This window comes from Apteryx rowi, unplaced genomic scaffold, assembly GCF_003343035.1.
Source record: "Apteryx rowi isolate R43461 unplaced genomic scaffold, aptRow1 scaffold_682, whole genome shotgun sequence".
In the NCBI taxonomy this organism is placed as follows: Eukaryota; Metazoa; Chordata; class Aves; order Apterygiformes; family Apterygidae; genus Apteryx; species Apteryx rowi.
The window spans coordinates 180,901-194,028 of NW_020450963.1; the positions used below are offsets into that span (position 1 = coordinate 180,901).

General features: G+C 37.8%; 1 protein-coding gene across 1 annotated transcript in view; it reads left to right on the top strand.

Moving 5' to 3' along the window:
• PIM3 (Pim-3 proto-oncogene, serine/threonine kinase) overlaps positions 1-3,566 on the top strand; it is a 5,114-nt gene extending 1,548 nt beyond the window's left edge. Inside the window, exons 3-5 of the mRNA XM_026086128.1 lie at positions 34-397; positions 1,676-1,852; positions 1,976-3,566. Of these exons, the coding sequence (XP_025941913.1) occupies positions 34-397; positions 1,676-1,852; positions 1,976-2,160 (726 nt within the window). The 3' untranslated portion in view covers positions 2,161-3,566. The remainder of the gene's footprint in view (positions 1-33; positions 398-1,675; positions 1,853-1,975) is intronic.
• Positions 3,567-13,128: the final 9,562 nt, after the last annotated feature.

Sequence of the window (13,128 nt, forward strand, 5' to 3'; positions counted from 1 at the left end):
CCCGCGCCTGACCCCCGCCCGCTCTCCGCGCAGGGCGGCGTCATGGTGCCCTTGGAGATCGTTCTCTTGAAGAAGGTGGGCTCTGGCTTCAGGGGGGTCATCAAGCTGCTGGACTGGTACGAGCGGCCCGACGGCTACCTCATCATCATGGAGCGGCCGGAGCTGGTGAAGGACCTCTTCGACTTCATCACGGAGAAGGGCGCGCTCGACGAGGACACGGCCCGCGGCTTCTTCCGGCAGGTCCTGGAGGCGGTGCGTCACTGCTACGGCTGCAGTGTGGTGCACCGGGACATCAAGGACGAGAACCTGCTGGTTGACCTCAGGACAGGCGAGCTGAAGCTAATCGACTTCGGGTCGGGGGCCCTTCTCAAGGACACGGTCTATACTGACTTCGATGGTACGTGCCCTCTCCGCCCAGGGCAGCTCTGCTGCACCAGGTTTGGCCAGACTCCGCGCTCCTCCCTGGGAGCCACTTCTTATCCTGTTTCTGGCGCCTTGCAGTAGCGAGTGGTGCCTCTGACGCAGTGGTTCATATCAGGTCTATCAGTAATGGAAACCTTTGGACCCGAGGCAGCTTAGGGGTGTTCAGTTGCGTAGGAAAGAAGCGATTCCAGGCAGTGACGCAGCAGTTTATATTTCCCTGTCTTGGAAAAAGCGCTTTTTCCTAGAGGGCGATCTGTTTACATGTAGGCTTCACCAGTGTCGGATATTTCCATGTGTGGATATGCAGTTTTTATATGCAGAGCTTTTTTTAAGTTGAAGCAGTAGCTCTCCCCCTCCCTTCCGCTCATGTCCTGGAAATCCCGCATTGCAGATTTTAAAGTGATGGGATAAATACACTCCCTGTAAATGACCTGATATTAGCTTCAGGGTCAGGTTTGATAATTTAGAGAAGGGAAAGCTGAAAATAAGCTCTCATGTGATAGGAAAAAAAAATCATTTTTTTCCCTTGCCCTTTGAATGTGACTAATGTAACTAAGGGACTTTTTCTTCCTCCTCCATCCTCAGCTGCTGCACTTAACATCTGTTTGTTGTGAAACCCGAACCCCTAGGCCACGTGACCTTCAGCATCACAAATTCTTTTTCTTTTTTTTTTTGTTTGGTATCCAAGGAGCACCGCAGGCAAAGAGGGGGCGGGTTAAAAAAGCTGCAGCAGAAAAGCACAGTGCTTTTTTTCTTTTTAAAAAAAAAAAAGACATAGAAATAGTAAGTAGCCTGATGTTTACTGTCATGTGGAATTGGATAAAGCAGATTAGCCCCATGTAATAAGGAAGACCTGAGTTTCACCTTCTTCTCTTCCTCTCTTCTCCTCCCCATCAACCCCCTTTGTCCTTTTGTGTCTATTTTTGGTGTGATGCTGCAGATGCCACGTGGTCAGTGAAAGGCAGCTTGCCTTAGTAAACAGTCAGCTGATGGAAGCAATGTTATTCCTTGCAACAAAATAGCACAACCGGATGGGCCAATTTTATTGATGGTGTAACTCCACAAATGACCTGAAATTACACCACTAATAGGTTTTGGCCCATCATTTGAAAGTATTAAAAAAAATTATGAGTTTGTAAATGTAAATTAGGCCTACTAGAAGTAGCTGAATTAAGGGGAATCACTCTAAATGTTGATTTTTGACTTTTTTCTTTTCCTTTTTTTTTTTTCTTTCCCTTCTCTCCACTTTTAGGAACGAGAGTATACAGCCCTCCAGAGTGGATCAGATACCATAGATATCATGGGAGGTCAGCAACGGTGTGGTCTCTGGGAGTTCTGCTGTATGATATGGTTTGTGGAGATATCCCTTTCGAACAGGATGAAGAAATCTTGAGGGGGCGGTTATATTTCAGGAGAAGAATTTCACCTGGTGAGTTTTGTGTGTGGTGGTGGTGTGGGAGGGTGTACATTTGAGCTAGTAGTAGTGGGTTATTTTATTCAGGATTGTCTCTTTACTTTCCTAGTCTGAAGTTGCTTTGTATTTTTGTTTCAGAATGTCAACAGCTGATCAAATGGTGCCTTTCACTGAGGCCTTCAGACAGACCAACACTTGAGCAAATTTTTGATCATCAATGGATGCACAAATCTGAAGTAGTGAAGTCTGAGGACTGTGACATAAGGCTACGGACCCTTGATACTGATGTATCTAGCACAAGTTCAAGTAATGAGAGTCTGTGAATTACTAAGGACCTCGCACTGGGAGGGGAGCTACAAGCAGAAAGACCACAGTGCTGCTGCCAATACATAGGAGGGGCTAGAAAAACGCATTCATTATTCTGTAGTTGAATCTTTGTCTGAGGGACTTGATTTTATTTTCCCCTTTTGCTGGTTTCTGCTTTGGAATGAGAGATTTCCTTTGGAAACGCTGATATTTGGGAGTTGCAGGCCAGTACTTAGTCAAAGACTGACCTTATTAAGAAAGCAGTGACCTCTTGAATACATGGTAAACTTTTTTGCTCTCATAGAGCCTGGACTAGATTTTATTTGCTTTTGAGTGCCTTTTTGAAAGCTGCTTCAGTGGGACTTTCTTTTTTGAGCTGTGTATGTCCAAAGAAGATCCAGTTCATTATAGGAATTTGCTTCCTTTAGACTCAGTGCTGAAGGAAGCAGCTCCTATGATGCATTGGAGAACATGTTCGGTGATTGAATGAAGTAGTCCCATCCACTGGTGATGGAATACTTGAACACAGACATTTCACTCCTGCCCCCCCTGCCCTTTCCAAATCCAACCCACCTCTGCTGCTCAAAATATTTCCTATAGCCTACACAGAAATATGAACAGGTATATCAGCTTTTTTTATCAGAAACATTTATTCATGTTTCCTTTTATCATCTCTACCACTGGGCATGAGAAGCCCCTTTCTCAACTCCCCCTGGCCTTTTGTCACCCTGCGAGTCTTAAAGTATGTATGGGCATGTTGAATGCACAATCAATGCAATATTCAAGGACTTTACTTTTTTTCCATACCTGTATAATGTGTTTATGTAAACTTGGTTTTCCCATGTACTATACAGTTATTTATTGTTTGAAGTTCAGAAGACCTCCCACAGGTTTCGGCTGTGGCTATTTATTTGGTTAATTTATTTGGTTAGAGTTATTCAACACTGTGCTTTCCCCTCCTCCTCCCCATGGGAATTCTAGTGGTTTGCCCATGGCACTTTTTTTCTGCATTCCTGTTAACTTTTGTTTTAAAAAAAGACGACAAAAAAAAAATCTGACCTTATCAATTTTTTTTGGAAGACAGAAAATTGTTGTACAAAGTCTAATTTAAGGGAAATAGAATGACTTTTTAAAGTTAGTCAGTATGCCTTTTGTCTGGTATTATTGTACCAGAAATGTAAAGTAATGCTGTTTGGAAGGGTTTTAAGTTATTGACATTGTACAGTCTCCGTGCATTGGCTCTGGAAGATAGAGTGGCAGAGTCATAAACCTTAATTTATTTTAATAGCTGTGTTTCTGTGATCTGGCTGCATTTATGCAGCTTGGATTTGGATTTTTTTCTTCTGTTTAACAGTGTGAAATGTATGGAGATCATATTTTTTTATACAGGTATTTCAATTAAACTTTTTTGTATATAACAGTTCTGTGTTTGTGTACTTCACCATTATTCTTCATACCAACTTGGGAAACATATTCTGTTACACCCTTTAATTATAAAGGGCTGCAGCAGCTGATGGAGAGTTAATAGTCCTATACTATTGAGCAGTAACCATTTTGGAAGAATTAAGCCATCCTTTGTTTTGACCATACCTACTCTTGATCATGATGTTTGATGTTGAACTGTAATAGGTGTACAATACAACAGCACTAATGGCCTGCATAGAAGGGAACTGGCTGGTAACTGTGGGTGTGTTTTTTGGTTTTTTTTTTTAACTCTGTAAACACTAAATAATTGAAATACCACCATGTTCATTGTCCTTAAATATAACAAAGAAGCATTTTTATACTCACTCATGGTTACTGTTTTCATAGTTGACTTGTTTACTTTCTATTACATTCCATTTCCTTCCTCCCTTTTACTCTTTCCTCTGGCATGTAGAAGGGAATTTCCTGTATGCTTACAGGAAAAGGGGCAGGATGCTCAGGGAGCTGGATGCCTGTTTCCCTTCAGCTCCTTGAGACTACCAAAACAGATAGGCATGTCACTTCACAAAATACTGGGGGAAAACTGTAATTCTCATCTATAGCGAGGTGAAAATAAATGTCCTCAAGCATTTGGCTTAGCGTGGTGGGAATCTAGCAATAGTTAGGCTATCAAACTAAGGTCATGCAGATTCCTGAATTCACCCTTCTAGTTTCTCCTCAGGAAGAAGAAGCAGACCGGACTTGGTCTTTATTTGGGGGTGGTAATGATTACTAGGATTAACTACCACAGAGGTATCTACAAGATGCATTTAAGCATGAGTTCAATAATTAAAGGTGCTTTGTAGTACTAACAATGAAGGACCAGGCTTAAAATCTGTTGTTTTTGTGTTATTTCCCTTTCTGGGGATCTTTCTGCCAGCTCATCTACTATTATTTTGGTTCCCTATGGGGAATATCTTGCTGACATCACATCAAGCTCCTGATGTTAACTGGTTTAGACTTCAAAATGCCACTGAATAGGAGGAGGTAAAGCAGAAGAGGAAAGGACCATTTCTGTGTATGTGTAATTTGTGAAGAGATTTGGGGAAAGTATAAAGTTTTTTCTTGAGCATAAAAAGAAAGTTTAAGTTACTCTTGTTGGGGGAAAAAAACAGTTATGTCTCTCTAGTTGTTTGTTTTCTATTCTGTAATCCCTAAGAGCCCCTTTTTAATTTTAGACATGTCTCTCAAATTTTGAATATAACTCTGTTAATTCTAATCCTTGGGAAACTCACATATATATAAAAATACCTGTTGTTGGAATGATATTTGCACAAATAAAAGATTTTGCAGTTAAGATTTGTTTAGGAAAATCACATAATCATGTTCTAAGAGAAGATCACTTAAAAGTGAAGAGTGGAAATTTTAATTATCTCTTTTGCTTGAGAGGAGGGACTCAGACAAGTTATAGGAGAAATGATCCCAATGCCTAGTGCAGTTCTTTAGGGAAACATGTTTCAAACCACAAGTAGTCCCCAGAGAAATTCCGGTAGCTGATGATAATTAACATCTTCCACTCCAGTAGTTTCACATACTAACAGCTGTTGAGGGTGGTGTTTGGGAGGCCTACCACCATGAGGGTGAGCTTCAAAGGGCTACTAGGAAAGCAATTCTAAAAATATGTTTGTAAGCTATTGTTAATTGCTCAGCTAGGGACTGTCAAAACTTTCCACAAGAGTGTTTTTTATTTTTCTTACTTTCATAGAGAAATGCTGTTGAAGTGGTCTGTTTTGCAACAGAAAAACTAGGTTTTCACCTTTTGCTACTGAGGCAAAATGCATTAAAAGGATAAAGGTCAAAAGGACATGGGAGCTAGTGCTGACTCTCCTCTGGGATTAGTTCAACATAAAAGGTATACTTTCAGTACTGCATTGGCAGCTTTAGTTCTGAAACTCCCCTGTACACTAATAGAAGCCACGTGGCTGAAACACCATATACCAAAAGTAATGATTTGTAAAAATAGCTTTTCATTATAGTTGAAAGTTTGAAAATGATGTGTTAATATAGTTCCATTAGCTGACTGTTACTGTCAAACTGAGCAAGTCTGTGACAGCTCTGGGTTTCTCCTGTGCTTCTATCTGTTATTATTTTAATATCATTAAATTTTACTTCTCAAGGATCCTCCTCTTTATATTCTCTCCATACTATGTTGTTTCTCAACAGCACAAAACATGAAAAGTAGCATTCTGCAGATCATTCAAGATTCTGTCTTTTAAATCACAGCCTATTTTAAACCTCACAAATTGATTTAGCTATAAACATACCCATGTATGTATCCTGCTAGCTTCATAACATGTATTTCAAATATATTCCAATGCTGAAAGATATTTAGCAATATAACAGCGTAATTCATCTCCCTAATGCAACTCTTTTTCCTGCATGCATAATCATGCAGCTGCTTTTTTTTTTTTTTCTTTTCTTTCAGTTCACTAAGCTTGTATTTACTGAAGCAACCAAACGACAGCTCTTTGAAAAATAAAAATCAGAAGGATTTTGGAAAGATTGACCAGGCTGTATTCTTGCCAAACTCTTATGGTTCTCTTTCAGTGGTTTACTGACCTCTGTTGGTGAAATTAAAGTATATGTTCTGAAAATGATGATGCATAAATTGGGAAGAGAGATTTTTAAAACACTGCTGACAAATAGTTTTAGATATAGGAGAGTATGGCTAACTTTGAAATGCCACATAATGTTTGAAAGTCTTCCATTACCAAAAAAAGAAAAAGAAAAAAGAAATAAAAACAAAAAGGAAAAAAGGAATGTTTAACAGACTGAGCAAATATGAAAATAGCTTTTCAGTTTCTGAACTTCTTAAAGCAATGCTGAGGGCAGAAATGATTCATGAAAATTTAGCTACTGGAGATCAGTCCTTAGGAAAAAATGGGAGGGAGGAGTATGAATTCCAAAGGTTGTCAGCTCTCAATATGAAGATACAGAGCCAACCTCCCTATTGAGCCCCAGTCATTTTCATGACTCCTTGAATGAGCACTCATCTGCATATTGGCCCTGTTTCTTCAATCTCCTTTCAGCCACCATGAGAAGTACTTGTCCCCTAGCATACAGCTGTGCAATAATTCTCAGCAGTGACATTACAGAATATTGTGGTCATATCATCTTATTATCAGTGTAATGCTTCTGCTAACAGCAATGATGCCACCATTGGTGGCAGAAGTCGAGATGGTGGCATTTTAATTTCATCGCATCTCTAAGCAATACACATTTTTCTGCTCTTGTTGTATTGAAGCAGATATGTAGCTCGCTATGTTTACAAATTAGTGATTACTTAGTTTCATGGTTACCTATGCTTTAAAAATCTAATATGTATTTGCTTAAGGGGTTCCTTCAGGTAGCTACATACCAGACACACATAAAGCTTTGGTTATTGCAGAACTGCTGAACAAAATGATAAGGAGGACATAAACCCATGCAACTAAAAATAAACTTAAATGTGTTTTTAGACAGAATTCCTAATTAATTTCAGAGTATGTTTGTCTCAAAGCTGATGAATTCCTGTGGATCAATAAAAATGTAAGCATTGAGACTCAACAGGGTTTATTTTTTCTGAAGAGAAGTGGCACTGGAGAACTCCAAAACTGGAGTCTAACACAAGGCAAAATGAGGAGCAGTAGCATAAATCCATGAAAGTCTTGCAGAGATTGTCTTAGCTAGCAATATCACTCCTTCTGTTCCAATAAATTGAATAGGTATTCTGCTTTTTGTATCTTTTGCTGCTGATAATTCTGCTATAATTTTAATATGGCCTGGCATGCTCAAGTTTTAAAGAAATGTTAAGTGTTAAATGTAATGTTAAATGTTAAGTTAACAATCGCATGCTATAAAAGGTTTTCCAAAAGATTTTGGTTTGCTCCCAAGTTTCAAAACCTGAAGATGTCATGAAATGGAACAATCCCTTTCAAGACCATCCTACAGGAAGGTGCCTCTTATCAGGGAGAAATGCTCCCATAAATATCTGTTTTTTAAATATCTGTGTAATAGCAGAAGTCCTACAATATACAGACTTACATCAGCATGTAAAAAAGTATAACAAATGTCAGCCTTTGAGGTAATTCTTCTCTACTCTCTGAGCAGAGATAAATAGCTAGCAAACTTAATCTGTAGGAAGGCAGATTAAGTAGTTGTAAGGAAAATCTTTATAACTGTGAGGATAGCTGAATGCCAGAATAAAATGACTATAGAGTATATCAAAGCTTCATCATTTTTAGAAAAAGCATTTTTCATAAATCATCTGGAAAATCTTGATCCTGCTTTGATGCAAGTATAGCTGGTTTAGAAATACTTCAGATTTCATCAGCATAGTGTTCATGAGTTTACAAAAAGTGTTTTTAGACAACAACCTTCATTCTGCTGGTTGAGCCAATATAAAATACATTGACAGTGGCCCTTTTGCTACAGGCAAAACACTTATTAATGCATATTTGACCTAAACAATGGAGAGAGAGATTTTTTCATGATGGTGAAGCTATAGGTCAACTGACCTTTTCTCAAAGAAAGCATCAGCTAAACTGGTCCTCCCTCACATCATCCCTTCCTTTTGCCAGCACGCTGATATTCAAATCAATAGACTGATCTCTGTGATAATGATCTAGCATAAATGAGGGAATATGCACAACTGCATGGGACTGGGGTGTGGGGGAAGAGCAGGCATTACTGCTGAAGAAAGGACTTACGGGAATAGCAAGCTCAGTTTTCTCTAGTATGTAGCCATCGAACAGTTCCCATGGTTTCTATTTTACAACTTCTGCTACAAAGAATTTTCAGGGAATGCTGACTACTCCCACTAATATTTTTAACTTGAATATAAAGTTATTTTAGATGGATTTTTTCAAATGAGGTGCTGAGCACTTGCTTGAAAGGTATACAGTACTTCACCTCCTGATAAAGTGGAGAGAGGAGTTGTATCACTTGGAGTCTTATAAAGATCAGAACCCAATTCATGAATATTTTCACATACCTCAACAGTATGCCGTGTTTTTTAAACAGCTTCACAGGTACATTTGCAAATGAGAAAATACATGAAACATTTCAAAATAGCTAACAAATAATGTCATTTTACAGCTATGTATGCAGAAAAAAAGTTACCATGATTAAAGTAACACAAAGCAGATGAGAGATCAAAACTGTATTTATGGTTTTATTTCAAGACCTATGATTTCCCTTTTTTCCTATTATTTTGAGTCTCTTCAGCAAATATAAGCTCCATTATAATTTCTAGGATACTTCTACTGAAAATCATAAATTAATATATTGTATTCTGATATATTTAAAGGAAAATGAAAGAAATTAATCTTATAAATATTGGTCAACATAAAGGAATTAGTGAACAATCCCTAGACAAACCATTAACTTCAAGCGCATTTTAAAGATACACCCTTCCCAAGTCTCCTTATTGCAGTGATTCACCCAAATATCTCTAATAGGGGAGTATCATAATTTCCCTGACAATTCCTAGCCAAAGTGCTCATGATGACACAGGACCCAATTCCACAGTTTTTGAACAGAAATTCCAAGGTTTCAAGGGGAATGTTGCCTGTGTAATGACTACAAGGTTATCTCTTACTTTGTGACAAAAGAAGGGCTGTCCTACAGGGAAAATGAATAAGAAAGGCTGAAATGGTAAAGAAAACCCTCTGTTGCTGAAGTTGTAAAGAAAACTCTATTACAATGCTGAAACTCCACAGAGACAGAGAAAATGGAGATATTCCCTCTTTTAGAAGTCAGACCTGCATCTTTCTGTAAGATAAAAAATTAATTATTTTGAAAGTAAGGGCAAGGTAACTTAAAAAAGTTAAACATAAAAATTGTCTCAAAAACTAAGGCCTGAGAGGTAGATCTGTTTGTGGTACTAACAGTTACTCACAAGGAGCATTGTTTCCCATGTGAGTAACTGTCTATTAGTGTGAGAAAGTGTTCATAATAATATTGATAATAACACTCTCTTTTCCTGTTCATCTGCAAACCAGCATTCTCATGTCACAAACAAAGGGCATGATCCTACTCCTATTATCATCTGTGACAAAGCTCCAACCAATATCAGTCGTAAGACAATCGTGTCAGTCTCACAGAGTAGAGTAATAGTCTTTATTCTCAGAGAAAATATTCTGTATTAAGTTTACATTCTTATTAATCAATATTATTTGAAAAACTAGGGTCCACAATGGAAAAAAATTGCATTGGTGTCAATAGTCTTTTTCACCCACATAGCTTTCAGAGCACTTTAGGAACTTTACTGGCTGACTGTAAACATAAAATAATAGAGATTCTTTGCCTACTTCTTATTGCCACCTTATAGAAAACCCTTCTCTATTCCAGACCAAAGTAGTATAGTTGATGGCACTGAACATTTAGCAAAGTTAATTAAAAACCTGCTTTTATTTTCGAGATCTTCAAGTCTTCCGCACTTTATGCTAATCCATATTTTCTTAGGTCTCTGCTGTTCCATCTCCCGGTAAAATCTTCTGGAGAAGACTTAAAAAGTGAACATCATAAATTTAGAACCTAATGAATTTCCATTATAGATGAATTCAAATATATAATAATTTTTATGAATTAAATTTTCTTCTTTCTGTCTATACTTAGTGACAACAAAATACCTGAACATTCTTTGCTCATTCTGACTGATTTTTCAGTTCCGCTGAAAAACTTTGGATTTGATTAATAGAAATTTTGAATGACACAAGACTGTGTTCATATTTGGCTATAAAATGTACTAGTTTTTCAGACTGTCACAAAAAGTCTTCTGCAATGAACACATTAGTTCAGATGAAGTTCACTGAGGACTAAACACCAGATATGGTGATTATAAAAGCAATATTAAAAAATATTAAAGAATCCATGGACAATACAAGATTATCAGATATATGCATGAAATTATTACTGAGCTCTTGTAGATGGCCAACAGAAAGCTTATGTGTCACTGGAGACAAATTTCCCTGCATTTTGCAGAGAAAGATCAGCCTTTTCTTTGCACAGAGGTCACATGTTTGTTCTAGAATACTGCATTTGCTGCTGCTAAAATTCAAGTTAATTGATTGCCAATTGGCTGAAACCTGGAGTAAAACACAAACACTTGTGTTCAATTGGTCATGAAATATCTAGATTAACATTTACAAAGCTGCTAGCTAACTCAAGTTAATTGGCAATAAATTCACTGTAAAACAGGAGCAAAAAGTCTAGATTCACAAACTTCAGCTAACTCTTCTCCATGGCCTTCTTAAGCTTATTGCCAAGTAAACTTTCCCAGGTAAATTTTCAAGCTAACGCTTCTTTGAGAACAACAGATAATAAAAAGTAATAACAGGTTCATTTGCTCTGTTTTTATTAGTTTTATACAAAGCCTTTGCCTATGCGAGGACATTTATTGGAGTACCTCCCATATAACTGGGGTGGCCTCAGCAAGGCTAGGTGACACCATGGTCTGCTTAAGCAGGAGAGCGCATACTGCAGGAGGTGGCACTTTGGAGCAGAGAGACAGTACCCCTCGGCCATCTGCTCACCCCTCTCTGGTTACATCTCTGTTGGTTAGCTCTTCTCATACATACTTGCATGAAGACTTGCCCTTAGAGACTGATTTACTTATTTAAAGAACAATTTGTAGCATAAAAGAACCACGTAAATGTGTACTTTGAACCTACAATATTCCACTGGCCACTGCAAATAAGTAAATGTTGTTAAGAAATATGATAAACAAGAAAAGTCATACTGGCTTTTTGTTCTGACTACAGATGAACACTGCCTGATTTAAACTATGGAATAGTTACTTGAGACAGATTTCTCCCCATGCACTTTTCAATCTAACCAACTTAAAAACTGACTAGGGTATGTTGTACAAATTTTGACCACAAGCTGGCTTGCATATGCCACTGTAATTTATACAGTTGATTACTTTCCACTTTCTCAAGGATATTAACTGGCATGAACCTTCATTTTTTTCATTTCCAGTAATTAATTCCCTGTAGAGAGTGACTGAAAACACTAAACAAAAGCATTTAATCAGAAATTATTAGAGTTGGCTTGTCAGTCATCTGTTAATCACCATTCATTTTTGTACAAGGAGTGAAAATTTTATTAAACCTTATACTTAATTAAAACATATTGTTTCCGTAGCAGATTGGAAAGTACTGTCATCTGTTTAGACTTGTATCCTAAGATTCATTAAGAATTCATGTTTCCTGCAACACGCAGGCATTTAGAAATTCATTCTGTTGGGATCTGTACCGAGGTACAAAGGGTGACAGTTGTAGCACAGTCAAGTATTCTTTTATTGAAGGACTTCCAAAACCCCACCATAATGCAGACTGACAACACAGTGAAGGAATACTAATGAAATTGAATGGGCTTAAATCTAGAAAGTGAAGAATAGTGAGAAAAAAAGATAGTTTGACAGATTTAAGATACATTATGGCAGTCTGGTCTCATGAATTATATAAGCCCTAGAATTTTGTATGGATATTCCTGCTTGAGTCTTTATAACAATTTTCATATTTTTTTCTGATTTTGTGTATATTTACCATTTCTAATGAAGTGACTACAGCAGTTTGTTTAAAATTAATGAAGCCAGATTGCTCTGGTGTAACATTCCTCTAAAGAGTCAGAGGGGAAAATGCAGAAAAATGACAATGACTGATTACTGCTTATTATTACAGCAAGGTGTAAAGATTTGCAAAACACTGACTGTTTTCAATGTCCCTACATACATCAGCATCCTGCTACATTGTCATTATGGAGGGACATGTAAAGAGGCGTGTATTTCTTTACTTTCTTCTGAGCAGAACATCATATGGGCCCCCAGTATTTGTCAAGATGTAACAGACACTGCTGGTGTCCATGAAGATGATGGAGCTGCAGCCAGCCACTTGGCCAAAGCAGCGATTAAAGGTTGGCTTTTTAGACTAATTGGTGATAAGGGAATCTCATCATTGTGTCCCTAGCTTATTGTGTATTTTAGGACCTTGCTCTTATCTAGCTTGCTAGATTTTGCCCCATCACTGACTGTTCCTTGGCCCAGACTTCACCTTTGGCTGTGTGAATTTCTTGACTCTCGACCGATTTCTTTGCCATTTTTACATCATGTCCTTTAGTTTGTTGCATCCCTCAGCTTTCTCGGTTTCTGTCTCTTGCCTCCATCCCTGACATCAGCAATTTGCCATCAGCATTCATGTCCCAGGTATATTGCTGATACGTTGACATCAATAAGGTTATGCAATGAGCATACAGTCAAGTGCAGCAGTAATGAGTGCTGTATTTCAGCAAGAGAAAAATTCAGATGTAGGTAAAAAAAAAAAAAACTTAATATTTTATATTATTAGTATTTATCATTAGTAACCATTGATTATGTAAGTAACATAGCAGATCCCAAGCAATAAATGCAGATTTGTTCTTAAGAGCTTGCAGTCCAGGAAGACAAACAGTATCCAAAGTGTAATGAGAGAGGGATGAATACTTGTTTTAAAAAAAATACCATCTCTTCCCACTGGCCTTCTGCCTAGCCATTATTAGCATGC